Here is a 25,298-nt window from a genome sequence, read left to right on the forward strand (position 1 = left end):
TGTAATTTGCAAACAGTCATCTCTAGCCCCCAAATGTTTGGCTGACCTCTGTTTCCGTGTTGCAGGCTGAAGGAGGATTGCTTCCTTCTGGAATTTCAGTTTTGATAACTCTGGCTCTTGATCCAAGCTTTACAGCTCTAAGATTGTTGTTTTTATTTACACCTAGAGGGAATTCTTGCAACTGTAATGTATGGGACCAGTGTTAAGAATGCCAAAGGCTAAATTTTCAAAGGAATTATGATGGTCATCATGCAAACTAAAGCAGTTTGCTCAGTTTGAATTGCAATCTCAACCTGAAGTACTATTTAACACTGCTTTTTAAACATACTCCTTGTGGTTATCAACCCCACTGTGGAGTTTTAATTATTGCATGTTTCAACCCTCTGTATAAAGAAGTTGTCACTAAAATTTGAAAATCATTTGGAAAGATACTACTAAAAGTAAAAGATACTGCTAAAATACTCCTGTGCTCGGGAGTAAAAAGGACATATAACTTTACTCACTAGTTCAAAGCCATGTTACTAGGCTGTGATCAGAAATTGTTATTCATTTAGACTTACACTGAGTATATTGAGAAAATCCACTCCAGTGTAGGCTGTCAGCACTAGTGTTAATTGAGCAAACTCAGGTGCTGGCAGTGACCTGACTGTAGCAGTACAGTGCTCCCTGTGGCTTCTTAGCAGAATCTATTTACCAAGAAAGAGGTCAGTGCTACTGAAAGCTAGCTTGCATACACCTACTGTCCTTTTCTGTCTGCCATGTGGGCACGCGCCATCAGCCCCCTCCTTGGGAGATGGGCAGCTGTGTCAGAAACACCCTGGGTAAGTCAGTGCTAATTGGTGCTTTTATTGGCCACTTTGCTGGTTGTGCAACAGAAACTGGACTCTCTTTCCCTCCTACCCCCATCGCCCTTCGGCACCGTGACTCTGAATTTAAGGTTCACTTTCAGACTGGCGTGCTGCTGCTTTTGCCTGCACTGTGGCAGTTTCGTGGGTATGAGAGCTAAATTGCCGTGACACTGTTTCTTTACCAAGACATATTTGATGGAAAAAAAAAAAATGTAGGCTGTGGGAGTAATCTGCCTCTCAGACCGCAGCATCCTAACACAGCCATAATGCTGTGAACTGCATTCTGAAACTCACTGCAGTTTCAGAGCTGTATTTCACTCTCCTCCCCTGAGCTGTATTAGCTTTTGTTCTGCCTTTCTGGGATTCAGCCATTTAGGCTTCCAGGCTTCAGGCTGTTATGTTGGAGGGGTGAGTGTGACAGCAGGCTTATTCATTTCTAGTGTGGAAAGTTAGGAAGTGGCAAATCCAGATGATGGGTAAACTCTAGCAGAGAGTGATGAAGTTTAGCAGCTGAGATGAACTATCCTGGGAAAATCAGATATGATAATGCCACGGCTGTGTAGGTCAGAGGACTGAGGCTTGCAGTGTGCAAGGCTTCAGTTGCTCTGACAGTGGGATTCTAAATCTCATTTCTTGATTCAAGCCTTAAGGGACCTACATACATGTAATTCTAGTATTCTGCCCCCTCCCTCCTACATACCTTCTGATTAATATCATGATCTGTTTAATTCCCTGAGGGAACTTAAGCAAAAAAATTACAGCAATAACTTGTAGCATGATTGGTGAGGTGATAATTAAAAGCATTTTCTGGATCACAGAGCCCTAGCATTGCCAGATGCCATGATTGGGCAAGCTTTGTTTTTCAACCTATACATCCTTTATATGTACAGGCAGTCAAAATGCCAGATCTGGGTTGTTTGGGGTTTTTTTTTTTCCCTCCCTTATCTCAGTGGTTTGTGATTTTATTGTCTAGTCTTGGAGAGACAGGAAGAAGTGACTGCATAGGAGAGGTTCAAAATAAGAAGCTGCTTTAAGTTTTAATGATGAGCAATGTGGGAAAGAACTCTGGGTACTGAGAGACTGGTGTAAATTAGTATAATTTTAGATTTTAGAAAAGGAAGGAATTTCTCAAAGACTGCTGTTAGGGGAAGGAGGTTTAGCTGAGGGGTAAAAAATTTATCCTTGGTTACAGAAAGGAATTGACTTAACTGCTTTCTTCTACTTGTTCTTCACCCTCCCTCCCACCAAATCACTACTTGTTCTGTGATTTGCAGTAGCACTGCAGCAATGATAGAAAGCTGGAAACTCACCACTTTGTGATGTGGTGTCGGGCAACAGAGGCAGAACATTTTCACCAGTAAAAAGAAATATCTGTTCCTGAGGCTCTCAACTCCACAATCCCCTGATTTGGGCCCTGTTTCAGGTGCTATAAACCACCAGCTGTCTTTCCACCTCCACAGATCTCCTGAGACCTGATTTGTTTGGTCATGGCTGGTAGATTGGCTGGCAAGAAATCAGACCAGCTGGAATTTTTCATTTCTTAATGTCAATTCCTTTTTTTAGGTCATCAGGCAGGAGTCTCACTAACATATGTGTGTCTCTCTTTCTCTACCCAGGAAAGAATTGACATGAGCTCACCAATGAGTTCAATGAGGGAATGAGATCTTCTGGTGTAAACCACACTGGTAACAGTAGGCATGATGGTGTGGGATTAAAAGTAAGCCAGCATCTCTCCAGTTCTCTGGTGGACCCTTCCTAAATTTTGAGCTGTATAAAGGTCCCTGCTGATTTTTTGGGGGTAGAATAAAGGTTAACCTTACTTATTTGGAAAAGCTCCTAATGTTTCATGAAGAATACTCAGAATCCTTATTTATACACAATTTTTTCTGGCCTGTAACTTATTTTGGTGTATTTTCCCTCATCCCTTAGGGAAGATTCTTTGTAAGTGGGGAATAATCATCAGCAGCTAAGAGACTTGTAATCTGCAATTCTCATGAAAAGAAGATCTTTAGGTCAGGAATTATCTTTTTGTTCTCTATTTGTCTAGTGGATTGCATCTTGAAGATGAGAGCTCTAGGAGTTGTCACAATGGAAATAATGAATGACTGGGAAACAACCAGCAAAAAGGACCTCAATCTTGATCTAATATCAGATTAACCATGTAAAAATCACCCAGAGCGTGTACACATAAAGACATAAATATGGTAAACAAAAAAGGATGAGAACTCACCTGTTTGAGGCATATGAGATAAATAAACTCTGTTGTCCAAAATGAGAAGTGAGCTCATTCCCTTTCTCTTGCATTCACTGCTGACTCCATCAGAACTTTGCACCTGGAGTTTATAACTGGCAGTTTTTGGTCTCGTGATGATGACGGCTGAATCGAACAGCCTGTTTAGTGTAATCTCAAGTCAGCACATAACACGTTTGGGGTTTTTTTTTAACTGGGGATTAGTAGGGGTTTACACTTAATTGCTTTGTTTGGTAAGTATATTTTGATGGCTGTGCTATGAAAAAAAGGAAAACTAAATTACATGTCATTGATTACTGAACAACTCCAACTTCCAGATAAAATATTTCTACTTATTTGAAATTTGAAGTAATACGGAATAATCTGGGGGAGGGTGTAGTTTGTAAAGATTTAGAACTAGGAGGTTTTAGAAGTATAATTGCCAGATTCCCTCTCATAATAAAAGGGAGAGCATAAGCATTTTAAAAGTTAGCATTTTCCCATGGCTAGTCTCATGGCCAAGCTTGATTTCTTACAGCAGCAACTGTTTCTCCTGCCATATGTCCTAAATAATAAAAGACTGTGTGAAGTCAGTAGTGTGCTTTGAGACATACCTTAGCTGAGCAGTGCAGAGAGTGAGACAGTCACCAGTGTAGGGTAAGAGAATTAAAATCACCTTTTGACTTAAGAAAAAGCTGTGGAGAAGGGCTGAAAAGGGCAGAAGCCAGCAGTGGGAGATTGAAGAGCGCTGTGGTTAGTTACTTCACAGATGAGTTTGTCCTGTGGGTTGTTTTTTATTGTGTGATGGGTTTTTCCACCACTGTGTATTTTTATACTTGTACTTTCTGAATAGGTGATGATGGAAAAATAGATTAGGGGTCAAAGGGGATTTTTTCTTCTTCTGGTCTCATTGTTAGAGATCTGCACCAAAAATAAAGACTAAATGCAATGCAGGTGAAAAGTAGTGGTCTTTGAGCTCTGCCAGTGAACCAGAAAGCTGCACAGCCTGAGTGAGAGGCAAAGTACTTTCATTCTTATTGCATGGTGTGCTGTTTTTGTTGAGCTCAGTAGCTTAATTCTTTATAAATATTTTCTTTGTACTTTCAGAGAGATTTTTTCCTTCTTTTTGATAGGCCGGGCTTTTATCAAGATGGTTTGATGTTAAGATTTGAAAGACTTTGAGGACTTGTTGCTTCACTATTTTGTTATTTCACTGTCATTTAGTTCATCAATCCATTTTTAACATTTGATGAGAAAATATTTTCAAATTACCAATTGATAAAGATTGCAAAGGGCCCGGTGTTGGGGATGAACCTGCCAGGCAATGATATATCCATCTGGGAAGAAAAAAAATCAGTATGTGAGAATGTGGACGAGGTGGAACTAATTGTTCTGTGCAGTTATACCAACAAGGAACATGGTTATTGCTTTTTTTTAATCAAGACTGTAGTCACATTCTGCCTGCACAGATTTCTTGCATTAAAAAAGACTGTTTTGGGATGTTTGTGTCGTTTGATTCAAGATACTGGTCCAGTTATCCAAATTTTCCTAGGGTAAGAAACTAATGGAACTGAAGTGTCTTTGTGAAAAAATCACCTTCCAACATGCTTGCAACAACTGAGACTTGGTTACATGGGGATTTAGTGTCTAAAATGTACCACCTTATATGCAGAGGACATGAAGGTCTTCGAGACCAGTCTGTATTTGCAGTGCTCTGGTTGGGCATAACAGAATAATTCCAGAAGCACTGTTGAGCTGAATAGATTTAATCCTGCTGTTCCCTCCAGTGAAAAATGGAAGGTGAAATAAAACCACTTTCCCCATCCTGCCTATATGTGTCATTTCTCTCAGTGACAGGGAAGTTACTTATAGAAAGTTTGTTTTGATTGCATTGATAGGCAGAAACAAAATGAATCTAGCTCTCATGTATAAGTAGGGCCAAGTGTTGTGGCCCAGTTGTAGTGACAGTTCCTTCCTGGGCATTGGAGCCCAGTACAAGCCTCTTCTGCTTGGAAGCAGCACTGCAGGCCACAGTTGAAGAATCACCCGTTCTTCTTTGTTTTTCCCCTGATTGTGGAGAGACATTTACTTTGCATTTGACTCAGACCACAAGCAGCTTTATTTTCACTTGTGACAGCTGTTCAGTGAGAGTGAAGCAGCCAGTTCCTCTGTGTCTGCAGTCCAGAACAGATACAGTGTCTGCTCGTGTCTCTGCCAGTGCTCTGAAAAGTTCATTTTCACAGGAGACAGTGGAACAGGTATCTCATACAGCCCTTGGCTTGTCTGCTTTGGAGATTAATTTCATGCTATTTTTTTTTGTGTGAGGAAGAAGGGAGTGTTTACAGGAATCGAAATCACACATTTTACTAGAGCTGGACCTGATACAGAAAGCAGGGAGTTGTTCAGACATCTTCTTCCAGCCTTCTAACATTCACCTTCACCTCGCCATGCTAGGATCCCATCTCTGTGCTTCTGGACACCCACTCCCTTACTGCATACATATAGTGAGATGTCACCTTTCTCTCATATGTATGTCAGCTCTATTTTCTTACTTTCCCTAATCCCTGCACTCCCTGTATCACCCGTGTACTGAACAGAAACCATGATGCCAGCAGTGACTGGAGTAAGAAATGGCTTTAAGCACACTGGAGACACTGGAACTGCTGCCCATCAGCTGACTGCACATTGCAGGTGCTGTAGAAGCATCTACCCCACAGTGTGGGTAAGCCCTCCATACCACTCTGCAGAGGTTCAGGTTGGAGAATTTGGGGACCTCTGAGCAGAGACCACAGTCTTACAAGCCTGTTTTCTTACTGGGACAATGTTGGTGTGATACTCCCATCTCTAAGCATGAGAACATCAGGGTTTGGAAGCACAAGGCGATGCATGCTGGAAAAAAAAAATCACTGTCTCTGAACAGTGTTATTTATTCATTTCCTTTGTCCAGTTCATTAATGTCTAAGTAGTGGTTGAAATAACAGAAAAGATAAGTCCAAGGTTTTTTTAAGGCCATGTTTCAACATAAATCTGTTTTCTTAACATATCCTCTTTCCTTCCTCTGAGACATTTACTATCTTTTTGTGTTTAGAGCAAGAAGAAGGAATGCAGCACATGTTGTCACTGCCCTTGAACTTCTTTGCAAAGCTGGCACTGCTTCCTCCTGTTTGCTTCACTTCTTGTTGAACCTCTGTATCTGCCTAATGCATCAGTTTGCAGGAGGATCCCTTATAAAATGGGAACCTTTCCAGTGAGGCATTCCCTTTCACCTTGCAAAAAGTCTTTGCTGTACATTTGCTCCAGGTTTACTAACTGCTTTGCACCAAAGCCATAAATTTTAATGACTTCACAGAAGAGGATTTGCCCTCTTCAGATAGAGGCTGACACAGTGTGGTACAGTGTGCTTTCTCCTGTATAATAAAATAAAATAAATTACAGCAATTAGCTTGTCCTGCCACAAACCTTACACATTTCTGTTCACTTTGGGACAGGTTTTACGTCTGAAGGAATGGAGAATTAGGAATTGCTGAGGAGTGATATCTCCATAGCATAATAGCAGCAGGTTCCAGACATTTAACCATTTAAATGCCTGGCTCAGGATTGCAAAAGCAATATGTTACTCCTTCTGTTACATAATAGCAGATACATGATTTGAGGGAAGTTTGGGTGTGAATTTTGTGGCTGTTTTATGCCAATATTAGCTACTTCTGGAACATCTGGGCCTTTTGTAGTGAGGAGCCCACAAGCAGGGGTGCGTGAATTGCTTCTTGGTGGTGTGGAATGATGGCTGCCAGCTCTAAACAGGGGTACAGTTACATCAGCAACATCTCTTTAATTCTTGGCATTTATTGTTGATATCAGAGGGTGAGACGGAGAACTCACACTACAGTTGTATAAAAACGTCAGAAAGGTAGGAAATTAATGCAACAGTGCACTCTTAAGTGCTATTTGTAATTACCTAGCTTAGGGAATAATCTGAGATGTCTGATGAAGTTTCAATGCTGAACTCTTTTCTGTGCCACAGTTCTGATGCAGTTTTTATCATATTTATATTCAGGATCTTCTGTGAGTGAGAAGAGGGATTCTGGTTATGTGACAGCAGCCCTTGGCAACACATGGAGTCACAGTGTCAACACCAGGCTCATACTACAATACCATGACTTGCCAACAAGACAGGTGAGAACAGCAAAGAGAATTTAAATAAAGCTACACCAGCAGTGCTTGGTGTAGCTTCAGCCTCTCTGGTTATGCTACATGTGTTGACAACTTGGCAGTCGAGAGCCCAATCACTTATTTCGGGTGGGGGTCAGTCAGTGTCCTTTGTTTTTAAGGGATGACCAGCACTCCAGTGCCTCCGTGTGTTAGGATGGGCCTTTCTGAGTCACAGTTGATACAGATGTACAAGTTTCTTGAGCCTTTAGTGCATTCTACACTGTGGAGATGAAAGGTAATCCTTAAAGTGCTTTCTTGCACAGGAATTTTAGGACAGGAGAAACCTAGTCTTTTCACTGCCATGATTGTTTTGCTGTCTTGCTGTCCACTCTTTGTGCCCAATTTCAGCTGTGACTGTTAGGACAGGGAGCACTGTTTTCTGTGACTGCTGTTTGTGAGTAGAAGCTTGCTGCCTGCACCAGCAAGCTTAACTTTGAGCAGTAAGTATGCTACCAATTTCCCAGAAGTATGCCTGCAAGCAGGAGAATAGTCACCTTTTTCACTGAGAGAGTTTATGCTTTTAAGTGAAACATAGTAGCATCTTTTACTGCAATCTTAATTTAAAAAACTGAAAACTGGGAGACAAGACATTTGGGGTATGATTGAGGGGATGACTTGTTTTGGTTTTGAAAACATCATAATGCATGATTTCATCTGTCCCTTGGGATATCTGTGGTTATAATCTCTTTTGGCTTTGTCTGTTCTGTTTTTGCATTGCTGTAACTCTTTCCAAAGGCTGTGACCCTCAGTCTTAATGTTATTGATTTCCTGCCAGTTAAAGTAGAGAGCTATCAGAAAAATTGCTGTGTGATATTTGTACTATCTTACTTCTATACCATTACTACCCATGTGCGTTCAGATTGGTGCTCCTGGGTTTACTGTCACAACACAAGGTTTCTCACTTTTAAATTGCAGTCTTTAGAGCCAGAGGAGAGGAAGCCATCCAGTTTTATTAGAAAATTATTTATTAGAAGTAAAATTATAATGATAGCACTCCTGTTTCTTCAAGTAGTGGGCACTTTGACTACTTCAAAGCAGTAGTCCTCTGGATTTCGAGGCAGAAAGTTAAGTGTGTCAAATGTAGGTAGAAAAGGCATCTTCTATACTCACTTCTAGTGGCTATGCATAGAAATATATTCTTACTGCTGCTGGTCTTAGAAATTTTCTTATGTACTACTTCTTATTCTGGTCTGTAATGAGTTCTCCTTTTGTACAGAAATACTAAGTTCTGCAAAATACAAAGCTGTTCATAAATTTCCTGGATCACTTCAGAGTTAAATGAGAGTGGAGTTGGCAGAGGGTAAAGGGCAAAAACTGGGCTCTGTGCTACTTCATGATGCACAAAGTCAGCTAAAACAGATTAAGAACATTCCTCTGGTAGTGGAAAAAGGGAGACAGCTTTCCTAAAGAACATTCAGATATTACATGTTGTTTTTCCTGATTTTTTTTTTTGAGAAGGAATAGATCATAAATATATGAAAAGTTGTGTTCAAGCCTTTGAAATTACGGTATGCTTAACAGAGTTTTCCTCTCTTCCTACCTGGATTTATCAGGTGAACCACCTTGCTTACAAGTGAAACTATGTGCTCATTCTGTTTTAATTAAGCAAAGGAACTAAAGCTACAATGAAAAAACCAACCCTAAAGTAAATGTTAGTATATATTATTAAAACCAAAGTAATTTGAAACAGAAGTGTGATATAAATAGTGATGTGTCTGTGAAGTCCATGACTGAAATGGAATATGTCCATGCTGTCCTGTAGGTGTTTTCCTGTTGCTGATATCTGTGTCTTTTTTCCAAAAAAATTCTCATTTCTTAAACTCATAGAAATATTTCAGCCAGACATGCAGTTTCCAGTTAGAGGAAGGCATCTGGAGTTATCCTACCTATTGCAGCACTGTGTTGATCAAATTACTATCATTTTACACACATATGCTCCTTTATAATTGCTTTAGACCATTTTCAGAAATGAACTGTGAATAAAGGTGCCTCAGTCCTTGAGATGCCATTTCAGTCATCATAAAGTGGTTCTGCCAGGAGGTATTAGATGTCAGTTCTTTGAAAGCCAGCACTTTTTAAGGAAGCTTAACAGGAAGATTCAAAAATTATCAAGTCAGTAATCACATTTATAAATTCTCATACTGTAAAAAACCCAAAAAACTACAAAAAACCCAACAACCAACCAACCAATAATAATAATAATAATAACACCCAATAACTTTTGATTATCTGTAGTCTTGGTTTTAAAGTGAAATTTCGCCCCTGGGAATTCCTGAAAGCACACAGTTGGTCCAGAGAATTGGGTGAAAAGTAGTTTCAAAACCAACTTTTCCCTGCTCTTCAACATTTGTAACCTTACAGAACCAATACTGTATAAGGAATGAGCTGTGTTTCCATAGAATCATAGAAACTTCATATAGTTGGTGATCTCTCTAATTTGTCGAGGTCTCTCTGCAGGGCCTCCGTGCCTCTGAGCGAGTCAACAGCTCCTCACAATTTAGTGCCATTGGCAAACTTACTAAGTATCCCTTTGAATCCTGCATCCCAGTCATTAAAGAAGATATTGAAGAGCACAGGGCTGAGGATGGAGCCCTGCAGAACCCCTCTAGTGACAGGTCCCCACTCTGATGTCACTCCATTCACTACAGCTCTGTGTGCCTGACCTGTGAGCCAGTTGCTCACCCAGCACATAGCTTTGCAGAAGTCCATGAAGATTACATCTTCTGGCTTTCCTAGATCTTTTAGGTGGGCTGCCCTGTTGTAGAAGGAAATCAGGTTCAACAAGCAGGACTTTCCCCTTATGGAGCCATGCTGGCTGTGATCAACAACTGCATTGTCTTCCAGGTGTTTTTCAGTACTTCCCAGAATAATCTTGTCCATGATTTTACCAGGCACTGAATTGAGACTGCCAGGCCTGTAGTTTCTGAGGTCTTCCTTCTTGGCCTTCTTGAAAATCAGGATAATGTTTGCCAGCTTCCTGTCAGGTGGGACCTCTCAGGATTCCCAGCACTGCTCATTGAGACAGGCTTTGTAATGACATCAGCCAGCTCCTCAGATGAGTCCCATCAGGCCCCATAGATTTGTAGGGATTCAGCTGAAGCAGCAGATCCCACACAATTTCAGGGTCAGCTGGGAATTGATCACTGCTGCAGTCATGGTCCTCTAACTCAGGGCTAGAGGTCCCTGTGGCCCATCATCCGTGTTGAAGACAGAAGCAAAGAATTTAAACACCTCTGCCTTGTCCACGTCCTTGTTTGTGAGGTTGACACATCCTCATCCTGTAATGGAATGATGTTATTTCTATGCTGCCTTTTGCCATTAATGTATTTGGAAAAAACTCTTTTTATTGTCCGCCACAGTTCTGGCCTGCTTTATCTCCAATTGAGCTTTGACCACACAAATTTTCCCCCAAATGGCCAATAGCATTTCTGTATTCTTCCCATGTCACCTGACCTTGCTTCCACCAGACATATACATCCCTTTTCCCTCCACAGTGGATACAATTTGCTTTTTCAAAAGGTAAAATTCATTCTTTAATCAGTCACTTGATCTCCAGAATATTCTCTTTCTGGATCCACTTTCTCTCTTTCTTTCCCTGGAGGAGCTGGAGCGGTGGTGACAGTCTGAGAGACTTTCCCTCATTATATCTGACTTCCAAGGCAGTAGAGCCAGTGTGCCAATCCTTGCTGCAGAATGCCACCCATAAAGAGAAAAAGCACCTCTTGAGAAGCACGGGACCAAGGGCGGTATCCTTCAAAACACAGAGTGATGCTGTGATTGTTCAGGAGGATTCAAGCAAGCTGTTGTCCAGAGCTATGGCATCTCCTGGACAGCCCACTGGGCTGCTAGATGCTTGTTCTTAGTCATGCAGTATTTGTTACTGGGAAAACCCACATATGCCCTGTTCCTGAAACCTTGGGGAATGCCAGGGCAGCAGGTGGCAGAGCAAGTATGTAACAAAACCTTAGGAAAATGAACATGGAATTCCTACACGGTTGGGATTTTTTTATATATTAAGTAAAAAAAATTATTTTGTTTATCCAGTAGATATTTTCCAGCCAACTATCCCTTTTTCCACCCCACCCTTCCTATGTCTGGTGAACATTAATAAGACAGCAGCCAGTTCAGCAAAGTAATGAAATTTCTGGGATGTCCTGCCTGCCTGAAAATCAGTTAGGTTTGCTTTATTGCTAGGAGAAGAACAGCTTTCTGAACAAACAGATGAACTTTGCTCTTTTGCTTCCTTCTAGAAGCCAGGGTTCTGGTTTTTGTTTCCTCCAGGACAGAAGAAGCACCACTGGGGGAGGGACCAAAAGAGATTTCCAGTCTGCATTTAAATTCATTATGTCACCAAAACCCACAAGCATGGACAACAGCAGGAGTCTTTTAACTACTGAGGTGGGACTGAGCTGTACAGTTTCAACAGCAGCACAGAGGCATAAGAACATGTGAGAACATGGGAAAAGTTAATTGTTTCACACAAATACCTTCATGAAGAGAATTATCTTTATGGATACTGATACTTGGTTCTCCCTAAGCGCTCTTTTAAGTAGTTAACCATGACATTTATTTTTCTGAAATGCATACATAAACATGCAGAGTCTTTGAGTTTGGGCCAAAACCAACAGGGCTACACTAGAAACTATCAGACTCCTCAGTTACCCCTATGTATATAATTATCCTTCTTTCCTGAACTGCAGTCAGCAGGCTTTAAGGTTACTGTTTCTCATGTGTTCTCAGCTGTCTTTGGTAGGGTTAAATACATTGCCATGCTATATTTAATATTTTATTCTTGTCCATTGGAGGTAGGATGCTGGATTAAATGAGACAGTGCCCAGATTTGGTATGGCAACTTCTATGGGCCTGGTTTATTCTATAATTTTCAAGGGATTTGTGAGACTTGTAGTATTGTGTTAATCTCTGTAACATGTTTTGAAATTCTCAGAGGAAAAATGCATATAGAAGTGTTTTAACAAGTCAGTGCTTTCCTGTTGTATTCTCAAGAAAGAGCATTTAGAATCACAGAATCATACAGGTTGGAACCTTTAAGGTCATTGAGATCAACCATTAACCCAGCACTGCCAAGTCCACCACTAAACCATATTCCCAAGTGCCACATCTACGTGTCTTTTAAATACCTCCAGGGACAGAAACTCCATCACTTCTCTGAGCAGCTTGTTCCAATACTTGACAACCCTTTCTGTGAAGACATTTTTCCTAATACCCAATATAAACCTCCCTTGGCACAGCTTGAGGCCATTTCCTCCTGTTCTGTCACATGTTACGTGGGAGAAGAGACCAACCTCTACCCACCTACAACCTCCTTTCAGGGAGTTGGAGAGAGCAATGAGGTCTGCTCTGAATCTTCTTTTCTCCAGGCTGAACAAGTCCAGCTCCCTCAGACACTCCTCATTCAGACTTGTGCTCCAGACCCTTCACCAACCTTGTTGCCCTTCTCTGGACCTCCTCCAGCACCTCAATATCCTTCTTGTATGGAGGAGCCCAGAACAGGACACAGGATTTGTGGTGTAGCCTCACCAGTGCCGAGTACAGGGGGACGATCGCTGCCCTGGTCCTGCTGGCCACACAGTTCCTGATACAAGCCAGGTTACCATTGGCCTTCTTGGTCACCTGCACTCCTGGATCAGCTAGTTGTCAACCAATAACCCCAGACACTCTTCCCCCAGCCTGTAGCATTGCCTGGGGTTGTTGTGATGCAAGTGCAGAACCCAGCACTTTACCTTACTGAATGCCATCTAACTGGCCCGTCTATCTGGCCTGCCCAGGTCCCTCTGCAGAGCATTCCTACCCTCCAGTAGATCAACACTCCTGCCCAGCTTGCTGTTGCCTGCAAATTGACTGGTAATACACTATCCTCTTGTCCAGACAATAGAGGAAGGTCTGGCCCTAATATTGAGCCCTGGGGAGCACTACTGGGGGCTGGTTACCAGCTGGACATAGCACCTTGCACCACCACTCTCTGGGCCTGGCCACCCAGACAGTGTTTCACCTAACAACCAGTGCACACACCTGCACCAAGGGAAGCCGGTTTCTCCATGAGAATGCTGTGGGAAACAGTGTCAAAAGCTCTACTAAAGTCTAGGTAGTGACATCCACAGACGTTCCTTCATCCACTGAGCGGGTCACTTGTCATAGAAGGAGATCAGGTTGGTCAAGCAGGACCTGCCTTTCACAAACCCATGCTGTGTGGGCCTGGTCCCCTGGCTGTCCTGCATGTGTTGCGTGATGGTGCTCAGGATAGTCTGCTCCATGGGCTTCCCCAGCACCAAGGTCAGGGTGACAGGCCTGTAGTTCCCAGGTCCTCCTCTGGCCCTGGTAGATGGTGCCACGTTTGCCAGGTTCCCGTCACCTGGGACCTCCCCGGGTGACCAGGGCTGCAGGTAACTGATGGGCAGTGGCTCAGTGAGCTCTTCCGACAGCTCCCTCAGGACCCTTGGGTGGATCCCACCTGGCCCTGCAGACCTGTGTGTGTCTAGGTGGCAAAGCAGGTGGCATCTCCCCTTGGCTTATAGGGGCTTCATTCTGCTCCCCATCCATGTCTTCCAGATCAGGGGGCTGAATATCTGGAGAACAACTGGTTTTAAGATTGAGAAATGGCCTGAAGCTTTCAAGCTGTGCTGAGTGAGCTGTCGGGCAGGAATTTTCCTGCTAAAGTGGTAAAGTGTGCAGGTAAAGTGTTTCAAATGCATAAGTGTGTGGTGACTCATTCTCAGTAAAACAAAACAGAACAAAACCCCCTTATCTCGTTCAGACTAATGCCAGACATAACTTCTATTGTGTCCTTGGTTACAGACCAGCTGTTTCATCTTGCTCTGCTTACTATCATATGAATAAGCCCTGAATAAGCATTCCAAAATTGCTGTGGTGCAGTAACCCTGGTACTTGTTGGATGGGGGAAGGGCTGGAAGAGAGCAAAGGGGAGTGAGGATTATGTTTCACATTTATGAGATTTGCAATTATTTACCTTACATTTTTTGTCATATTAGTAAAGCAGTTCTTTCAAAATGTACAGATATTTGGCTATAACTTCATAGGGAGATGGCTGTTGGAAGTGCTGTAAAGTGTGTATCTGTTCTGAGCCATCTTCTTATATAATGTGCTTATCATATAGAAAGTAAATTCTGTAAAAATACAAGGAGATATTTTTAAAATTCTTTTTAAGATAAAAGTGATGGTGTGGAGTCAAGGAAAAAATAATAGGAAATTTTACAGGAAAGTAGACTTTTTCAGGTGAGATTAATTTTTTTACAGTTCTCCATTATGTTTCTTTTGAAAAAATAGCTGTGAAAAGACTGCAGAAGCACAATTCTGCAGTTCAAATTCTTCTATTCAAATCTGCAAACCCTTCCATGTAAAGAAACGTTTTTTTTCTAGGATGTACCGTTTATTTAGGAGACTTTTGCCTTGCCTGAACTATCAATTTAATATTTTGAATCAGGACACAATATTGTTGTGGCTTTAAATTTCCATGCAAGTTTACAAACCACATCCTTTAAAATACATAAATAAGCTTATGGGGTTTTTTTTCTGATTAAAGTGCTGTCAACTGATAACCCTTATGACAGAAGTCTTTTGCTTATCCATAGATCATATACAAGCCTAAGCAGCAATATAGTCTTGAATAGCATGAGAACAGTATGAAACTGGACACAAGGCACAACTGTAGCATAAACAGATGGTTATCAACATAGCACGATACTGACTTAATCCAGCAAAGTGCCAAATGAAAGGATGCCAGAAAAATAGCGACGGTTCATTAACAAGTGTTTGGAGCTCAGACATCACCAGGTGACTTACTTGGCTGACCTGTCTGTCTTTGCAGCAAGCCTCCTTCTTAATGAACTTTTGGGGAGTGGTCATACAATATAGCTATCACCAGAGCCCTGTCTTCATTTGATGGGTCTGGATTCTGGATGTATGACCCTCTCCTGTTAACTTTTAGAGAGAAATGTTTCCATCATTCTTTAACAAGAATTCATTAACTTAGGTGCTTATAAAACACTAATCAATTTGTTATCTAGGAATCTAAATAGAAATGAAAAAGGCTCTGGGTGAAATAGAAAAGACCAGAAGAAACCTTGAAATACTTCATCTTGTTCTCGTCTCTGTTATTTCTTTCATAACTACTGCAAGTTTTCTTAATGAGGATTATTCTACTGTCAGACAAAATGTAGGAGCAGCTGTACAAGCTTCAAACTCACTCACCTGTAGTTCAAGGCATCCTAAACAGAGAAGCAGGGACATCTCTGAGGCAGAGAGGCAAACTCAGTCATTAAGTTACACTGAGGTCTTCCTGCAGAGGCTGGTGGCAGAGGTAGGTTCTTTCTGGTAGGTCTTTGACTGACAGACCAGCCCACTCTCAGAGGAGCCTGCTCCTTAGTTGCTGCTAACCTACACAGTTACAAGTTAACCATCTCCTATTATGTTATATTTTCAAATTACTGTGGAAAAGCATTTGCAGACTGATCTCTGCAATGCCCTTGCCAGGTGCTCATAAGTGAGGAAAGTGAATCATAACTGACTGAGCTTTTGCAGCTGGGAGCAGAGCTGGAATCTCTGCACTACCACTGAGTGCCAATAAGTTTGATCTTGCTTAACATTTATTGCCTTTGTTTCAGGCACTTACAAGTCTTTGTATCTCTTGGTATTATATAGTGAAGATACTCCTGCTGCCTGCTCCAACTTGCTCAGTAGATTAACTCACTTGCTGAACTGATATTCAGTGTGGTCACTGAGTTCAGTCTTGAATCTCTCTCCTCAGCATGCCATAAACTTTTCTTCATAAACAAAGGTTAATGAAACTGGGACTGTGACTGGAGCCTTATGGCAGAACTTTTTCTCTAATTCCTTGTTTCCAGTTTCTGTTGATACCTTGGGTAATTTTTCTACACCTTAGCTCTAGAAGTCACCTTGCATTCCTGTCTCTCCTCTTTGCCGACATCAAAACTGTAGTAAACTGCAAGTAGCCAATAAGGACATTAGCTAGCACTTAAATGTTTAGATTATTAAAATGCTTATCTGGCTTCTTATCTCCAGTAGTGGTTAATGCAACATTTCTAGTATTATCAATACCTTTTTTCCCCTCTTTCAAACACACCACAGAAAATAGAATTGTTACCTTGATGAGACCTACTTAGTCACAGAGATAGTGTTGTTTTAATTTTTACATATTTTCTCGGTTCTGTAACTGAGGAAATGGCCTTTTGCCTTGGTCTAATTGGTAATTGTGCACCTTCATGTTAATCAGATAGAAATTTTCAGAAATTTGGGCTATACCTTCTGTTCTTTATTGGGAGCCACTTAAAGGTCAGGATGGGAGGAGTAAGTAAATCTGTTCTGAATAGAAAAGAGAACTTCTGTCTGTGATGCTATTAATCCAACACTCTTTACAAACATTGTACTCACAGTTAAGTAGAACAGCATAAAAATGGGAGAGAGAAAGAACCAGAGGGGACTTCTGGCTCCTGTCTGAATTGTCTGAAGAATGTTTTGTTTGTAAGCTTAAGTCCCTTTGCACAGAGGGAATGAATGCAAATTCCCATCCTGTTTATACAGAATCACTTTCCTGATTTTGATTTGACTTCTGTGTGAGTTCTTCCCTCAAAACAGAGAGGAATTAACCTAGGGCAGATTCTCTCATCAATAACTGAAATATCATCATACCTAAAGAGCAGCAATGACCAAAGTTGTTTATCCGTGCAATGACATGGCAAATCCCCTTGCCTCCTGTCTTCTCCCAGATTCTCCTTTTTCCTTTTTTTTTAATTTCTTTTTTTTTTCTTTTTAAATTTGAAAACAGAGAGAAGCAATGTCTAACTCAACTTTAAGTGTTAATTATTCAGAAAACTTCTGCTTGGAATATACTATACTTAAAGACATCCTTAATAGTGAAAAATATCAGAAAATCATTATGAGTGAACTGGACAATCTCAAGTAATGAAAATATAGTGGAATATAAGATTCCTAATATAAATAATTTGCAAAATAATATTGGGCATTACAAATGAGTTTCTGTTTTACTTAAGGAGCAGACAAGTTCCAAGTGAAGCTAATATACTGAAGTGGTTTAGTTTATCACAGAAAGACTAATTCAACATTGTAATGTAATCATGAAAAGGATGTGGGCTATCCTAGAATATATCAGGCAAGGTGTTCTCAAATGAAAAGTGTTTGTATCCTTGTGGACAGGCACTGGGGGCATCTCTGGAATACTGTATATGGTCTGGAAATGTTTATTTAAGCTTCTTTCTGCTTTCCTCTCTATCTACTTTCTTCCCAGCCAAGGTCTGTGCTAGATAGACTATATTTGTTGACATAATAACAAGTTTGAGCTGTCACTGGTTAAAAAAGTAGAACTTAGGTAAAACTTTAAAACCAGAGAAACTTTGATATATTGACTTCAGTGGGCAAAATTAATGGCACCTTGTGTGAAAAGGTAGGGATCAGACATGATTCTCATCTTCAGGCATTACAACTTTTATGATTCTCTAAACATATTAAGGAAGAATCATGTCAGGAGTTTGTATATCTAGGATATTGTACTCTGAACTTGAATTTTTGCTTGTTTTATGAATCTAAAGTCATTGAACTGTTCTAGATTGACAACACAGGAGAATGGCAGCCAGGGAGTGATTCTGAAAATCTACTGCAGAGAGAACAATGTGGGGGTTTCGGCTCAGTTTTATCAGTGTATCTACCCTGGGTAGGTTCAGTCTAGAGGAGTTTGCTCTATGTAGACTTTTTAATCTTTGATCTCTGTAATTCCTGTGCCTTTAGCTGTGATGTAAAAACAGGCTGAAAAAGAACAAAACTACCTTAACTGCTTAGGAACTGAATGCAGGCTACTGGCCCACTTCAAGAAATAAAACCCATTTTGACATACCACTGCCTGAGATGGACTGCACTTTAAAACATCTCCAATGTTGCAGACTTAATGGGAGCTGCCTGGCCAACTTTATCATATCTACCCATCATAGTGCATCAAGAAGGTAATAAAATAGATAATTTTCAAAATATTACCTTTCCTTGGACTGATTGTTGTAACTGTTGGGAAAATACCATGGGATTTTGGGACATCTGCTCAATCAGGAATGGAAAGGATTTGTGCAGGAGGTGGTAGTGTATTCTACCCATATGGTGGAAACACTGGAAGATACTTGGGACTAAAAGGTAAAAGGCATTATAAATAGCTACCTGAGCCATCCAGCTCTCACAGGTACTTTGATTAGGGAGAGATATGTCCTTTGGCTGCATATTAACAGAAAGCCATAAGTTCCTCAAACAATGTTGAAGTTCAGTGTTTGACAGACTGTGATTAGCTGTGGGTAGCTTCAGCTTTTTCAACACTAGTAAGAAATATTGTAAAGTACAGCTTAGTTAATGAATTACTTCTTCCTTGAGTATTCATACTGGAGCAATGAGGTAATTTATCAATAAATCCCCCTGTCTCATCAAATAAAGTGATAAACTTAGGTTGCAGTGTGGTGTGTGAGTCACTACTGAAGTTCTACACTGGAAAGAGCCCATGAGATTTATCTTGGGTTTGCAAGGCCCTTTCACATTTGCGTAACAGTGATGGTTCATGGTCTCTCTTATCAGTCATTTCCTACCAGTGAGTCTGGAATCTCTGGCAGAAGTTCTTACACTAATCCTGAGTGAACAATCAGTCTAATTTTTTTCTGTCATTTGATTTAATTTGTCTGTGCAGATATCTTCTGCAGTTCAGGGTGTTTACATACTGCATGGTATTGAAGTGGAAGTTATGGACTTCAGAACACTTGAGCTGGCCTTGTGCAGGGCTGACAGTGGTTGAGAAGGTTTGGTTTGGAGTCTGAGCCAGTAAAACCTTATCATGTCTGAGCCAGCACTGACATTTATTTCAGCACATTGATGGGTCTGGTCCAAGTGATATGTTTGTTCTTCAGTGTACGTCACTGAGCTTGTTTCTTTTAGCATCAGTCATTATTTGTCTATCTAACAGTAATAAAAAACTCTGTACCCACAGTCATCTCAAGCTACAGATAAAAAATCACCTAATCCTCTCTTAAATTGTGTTGGTATTTATAACTGGATGTGGTACATTTCATATCAAAAACAAGAGGAAACTACTTTTTTCTCCTTTTTTCATGCATTTTTGTTTTGCTTCTTGCTTGTGATCTTACAGTGATCATCTCATTTGAAATAACTGAGCAAGCTGAAAAGAGAAAGTGTAAATAAGCACAAAAAAATCCAAGAGTTTCTTACTAATTTTACTAAGATAATACCAGATATACTGAATTGGTATTAAATATATAAAAGAAAGGTTGCCATATGGGTGCCACTGCAGGAAAGAAGTGGTTGAGATTTTTTTTCCCCTACAGTTTTGCATGTTCTTAGTAATGGCTACATTTTTGTCCTTTGAACATAACTAAACTTTTCTAAAGTTCACATGTAGTTAGGATCCCTAAAGTCTGAATTCTTATTCATAATCCCCATGCAAGAGAATAACTAAGAGCTATAAATGCTGCTCCCAGTAATTTTGTGAAAAGAATGATCATTGCACATGATGTTTGCTTCTGTTTCTTCTCCAAACATAAAAAGATTTATTTACCTACTAATCATTGTTTGTGGCATGTTGTCATCAAAAATTTCAGACTGGATGGGCTATAAAGCAATATTTGAGGTCTTAAAGGGCTGACCAGTCTTTAGTGCATCAGTACCATGCACTGGAACAAGAATGTTTGCCTTTAACTGATGGGGCTTCTTGCATATCCACTGTCCTGTAGAAATGTAAATGAAGCCTTCTAGAACAGTTCATGTTTGTTAGAGAAACGTTTTTCTAGAATTTTGTTATTCAGCAGTTGTACATTCAGCAATACAGAAGATGTTTATCAAGCCAGTGGTTTCCAATTAATTAGTAAATTCTCTCCCAATAATGTTCTTGCTAGAGAAAATCTGACTCTTGTAGAAAGATTGAAATTAAGTTTTTTATTAACTCTGTCACCTTTTTTTTAATATCAGTAGAGCATGTCAGTACTCCAAAAGCACACCTAATGCATCTGTATATATTAGCTCATGGGTCTGTTAGCATGAGTTTTTTTCTTGTCCTTGTTGTGTGATGCCCAGTGGACTCTAAAATACACTCTGCTGGGGCTTTACATAAGATCACATTGCTGTGTTTCACATGTGAAATTAGCAGTGTTGTGTTAGCTTGTCTCCAGGGACTTTGCTTTTAGGAATGGAACAAAGTGAACACACAAAAAGAGTAGGAAAGGGGTTTTGTTTGTTTCATGTCAAAGGCATTTTGCAGCCACTAGTGCGGTTAAAAAATATTTATGCTATGATCTAGGACATTTACTTGGTTGAATCCCAAGCTTTTTGGCCCAAGTCTGGGATTTTAGGATTATGCCTTTACCTCAAGGAAGGACACTTGTTTTCACTGGTGTTCAAAACCTATGAGTGGAGAATAGGAAGAGCCCACTTCTGATGCTATTTTATAATGGATTAATTTTCTTTCAACTTATAAGTAATAATGATAGTGTTTTTCATCATTTAGAAGACCAAAAGAAAGTTAAAGAAGGAATGACTATTTTTTAATTAAAGATTTGAGACACATTAGAAACAGGCATTGAAGTTGAATTTACAGCGGATACTTTTTTATCTGTGGAAGATAATAGTGTTGCTAAAATTATTATAGATATTCAAAGAATAATAAGAGTGATAAATCATGATGGCAATGCAGGTGTTAATTACACACTTAATGTACATTCCTCACGTTGTACTACTGAGTTACACTGAGCTGATTTGCTCTGTGCAGCAGCATGGGCAGAGGAGCCAGTGGCATCTCTGTCTGAACATGCAGCTCCTGGGCTTCTGAGCTGTGCTCCCCGCTGGTCCCATCGCTTCCAGCCATGTCTGGCAGGCTGGGTGGAAGCAGCCAGAAGAGCTGCTCTGATGCTATTGTACTGGTACTCCCTTAGGAGTCCTCCACAATTTGGGACACAGGATCTCTGGCAGTGTTCCAGTATGGGTCATAAATAAGTATTGTATCCTTCAGCTCAGCTTTTTTCTTATTTGCAGAACTGGAGTGAAATGGAACAGTATGCAGGGCGCTGAAAAGCTACGTTAACTATTTTCTGTTCTTCTCAGTACTGGTGTACTATAAATCTCCTGAGTGACCACAAGTTGCCACATAAGAGAATTCCCATAGGAGTCTGTGTTTATGTTGCCCAACTACTTTATCCAGCCACAGCACCATCCTCAGATCCCTTTTCTTGGCACTGTTTTATTGTGGTAAGCAGGACACTCTTGCTGGCTGGCTGTTTTCCTGCTTAGTAAAAGCTACAAGCATTTTTTCCTGAATTAGCCTTCACATTGGACAATTATCAGGGCTTTGAGCCTCAAAAGTATTATAGCATAGGCTATCATCATGGCCAAGTTCTTGTGAAGTTTCCTGGCCTATAGAGGACTCTCCACTGGAAAAATTAGGAGACACTCAGAAACAGAAAAGGTGACAAAATCCATTTTACAAACTAGGGAACAAGGCATGTAGCAGGGAGGCAGAAAACGCTTCTGGGGAAAGGAATTTTGTAGGATCTGGTGTTTCATGAGCTGAAGGGAGCTGACTACCCTGCATACCCTCCCTGTATTTCACCCAGGGGAAGTTTCACCAGAAGTCTGACTTCAGCAAAGTAAACCAGGAGGCAGCCTGGTTTTGTGCAGTTCCCTGGCTATGCTGCTGCAGTTCAGACACCATTTGAATACACATGTGGGATTTCATTTTCTTTTCCAATTAAAACTTGCTGTTTGCCTGGGTAATGCAGTTCCCTGCCACTGAAGTTGTTGTTAAGTTCTGTACATCAGGCAAGAAAAGGCTCTCTGAGTATAAGGGCTCAGGAATGTGCTGGCAGTCTGGGAAAGGATAGCTAAGGAAAAGCAGCATTTTCCTTAGATTTGGCCTGTTGCATTCAGGACAGTTGTTGCTCTGGAGCGCATCAGGACAGATCACCTTGGATAGTTTTGGTTTTGTTGTCTATGTTTATCTTTGATACTCATTTGAGGTTTTGATTATTTTCTTCCACTGAAGTTATGTTTACTCTGTCCAAAGATACTCAGAGCTCCTCATTATAGTGCCTGATGCTAAAACCATGCCTAAATGGCACTACATATTTCATGCTGACCTCTCTCACTTGAAATCCAATGTTTGGCACACCACAAAAGCTGAAACAATTTGCAGACTGGTCATCTGTTGCTAGCAACTGCCTGGACAGGCTCAGCCAAAACACATGTCTTTGTTCTGGTTTTATGAGAGGGGGAGGAATGGACCCCACTGAAAAGAGATAGCAGAACTGTTACTGGATTGTAGCCTCTGGGTACAGGAAAGTAGGGTACCTCTGGAGCTGTGCCTACCTAACAGAAAATTAATACAGTAAAGTTGCTACAGATGTCTTATGTCCATGTACTGTTTTCACATAGTTGCTCAAAAAGCAGTGGCAAAGTTAGTAAGAAAACTCATGAATCCCGGTTCCCAGTTCCTGACATTGTGAATAAGTGCTCTATATGTATATTGCTTTTTATAAGGAACACCTGAAGCCAGCCACATATAGCAAGCTTGAGATTTGCAGTGTCCTATTTCCTGGACTTGTCCTCTCTGTTTCTCCTCTGTTCTTAAAAGATTCTTGGTTTTCATTTCTATCTCATTCTTTTGTTTGTTTTCCTTCCATTTCTTTCCTTTGCAAGTATTGAATGTCTCCTGTGGGAGTAAGCCCAGCCACATGTGCATGCAATGATGGTTTATTTTTATTGGAGTCATTGCCTATGACTGTTATTCATTACTATAGGAAGAGCTGCACTAACAAACTGCTCTGAGAGCTTTTTTCTTTCTGTTGTAAAAAGTCCTGTTTTGTCCACAGCCATTGAGAGTATCTAGTGCCATCATTAAGACACTGAGGGTTTGGAGCTCAGACACTAGTACCGCCTCCTGAATGTCCTGTTGCGTCTGGTGTTGAAAAGCAGAATCTCAGCATCTCAGCTTCTTTGCATTGTGTCCCTTTAGGTCAGCTTTTCAACCATCTGTCCACCCCTCTGCCACCTAAGCAGCTCAATTGACCTCTGCTTGGGGAAGAATTTGTGGTTGCACAAAGTGCAAGCATGGTCACTGGCTACTATTGGGTACTCTTAGGATAACAAAGTGTACAGCCAGAACATCACCAAGCCAGGTCTGCCTGAGATTCTGCTGATTCACAAAAGACAAGTAAAAAGTACCACAAAATGCTTCTATCTCACTTGGACTTCTAGTCTTCACACTGGACAAGTAATCCTCACTTTTGTTTGAAGTTATCACATATTTGTGTTACCATGGGCAAGTCCATGATGTCCCAGGACTCCTGGTACTTCTTTAAGATGAATATCTAGCATAAATTACAAAACTAGTGGTAGTTGAGTTAGGAACATATGCTTAACATGTAAGCTAGAACTTAAGTATGTAAGCAGCCTAAATAATTTCACATAAGAAATACAGAGGTGTAGAATTAAGTTTTATTAATTAACCTCTTCTGAGAGTGGAGTACAGAGAGGAAGGTGAAGTGGTCTGCCTAGGCTTACACAAAAGATGATATAATCATCTCCTAGAAGCTATTGCTAGGATGGAGCAAAAAGACAAGAAGTGATTTATCTGAAATTTGGCTATTCTTACATAGCTTCATGATTTCTAGAGATTTGCTTTAAATATTTCAAAAGCTCTGCTTCACACTAGCACTGACTCTTATAATTAAAGGTAATCTGTTGGAATTTGGCTGAGAAAGTTTGTTCTCTTTGATAGTAATTTACATATGTTAATGTAAGCGTCATGCTGATATTTTCAGGGTAGAGATTTCTTTGAATTCTTTCTCCCGTGCTGAATCCATTGCATGTTTTCCCTTGACCTTTTGAAGACTTTCTCTCCATTAATTTTCTTACTCAAATCAGCACCCATGGTTGCTGTTTTCCCTGTAAAAATGCCTTAAGTGCATCTACATTTCTCCCTCCCTCATTTTTTCTCAAGATGATAAACAGGGAATTTTTGGCTTTGCACTCTTAGCAATGTTTTTAATATATGAAATCTGTATGCATTGCACTGAAAGACAATAAACAGATGTGCTGCTGCATTTTGAGGGATTGAGATGACAGCAGGATGGTCACTTGCCTTTTGAGACCATTCACTCTGCTGTTTTTTCCAGATGTGCACTAATGGACATTTTTAGGATGTACACAAACTCTGCTTGCCTACTTTTCTGTACTAATTGGTTTGGGTTTATAGAATGCCTCTCATAAACAATCTCTAGCTGCCATTGTTGCTTTTCCATAAAGTACTAGAAAGGAAACTTGTTCCTGAATGGTTTCCTCTAGGTGGGATTTTCTTGTGGGGAAAGAGGAGATACAATCCATTTAAAGTGCTCTATAAAGAATTTTATTGAGTTGTGGCCCTTTAACCTGGCCTTAATGAAGGCTTTTTCAAACAGCTTGACTTCAGAGAACCACATCTCTCAGGTGCTATGTATGGCACAAATTAAATTATGATTTCCTAAGAAATATTTTTAATTCAAATGATGATTGGTTTTTAATTTTTTTTTTTTATTTATAAAAGCAGTAGGGGACTCCACATCTATTCCCAGTACTGGAGCATGTTTGTAGCCCCAATTCTCAGTTTCCTCTCATATCTCTTTTTCCTCAGCCTGTCTGGTTTACCTCCTTATTCCCGATAATTGCACAGCCTGCCCAGCCTGTAGCCTTTCTTACTGACAAGTGTATGGGTGCAGACAGTACAACTGGAGTGGCTGAGCTTTTTTCTGCTTGAAAGGGGGAAATTTGTGCATAGAGAGTCTTTGCTTGCAGTGAGATTTGGAGGAAGATGCAAAGCAAGGAATAATTGTTTTCGTAAGAAAACACAAGATCCTGATAAAGTCAAACTCTACAGTGATTTCCTTCTGAAGGCAATAGGATTTAATAATGTTATTCAGATTTTGGTACTGATA

General features: G+C 40.5%; 1 protein-coding gene across 11 annotated transcripts in view; it reads left to right on the forward strand.

Moving 5' to 3' along the window:
* RAD51B (RAD51 paralog B) overlaps positions 1-25,298 on the forward strand; it is a 379,423-nt gene that overhangs the window by 203,041 nt on the left and 151,084 nt on the right. For all 11 annotated transcript variants that reach the window (XR_008437716.1, XR_008437714.1, XR_008437715.1 and 8 more), the window contains exon 9: positions 7,133-7,251. Coding sequence is in view for 5 of the 11 variants with exons in the window: in XM_053981409.1 (XP_053837384.1) it covers positions 7,133-7,251 (119 nt within the window). In the remaining 6 variants the exon portion in view is untranslated. The remainder of the gene's footprint in view (positions 1-7,132; positions 7,252-25,298) is intronic.

This window comes from Vidua macroura, chromosome 6, assembly GCF_024509145.1.
Source record: "Vidua macroura isolate BioBank_ID:100142 chromosome 6, ASM2450914v1, whole genome shotgun sequence".
Lineage (NCBI taxonomy): Eukaryota > Metazoa > Chordata > Aves > Passeriformes > Viduidae > Vidua > Vidua macroura.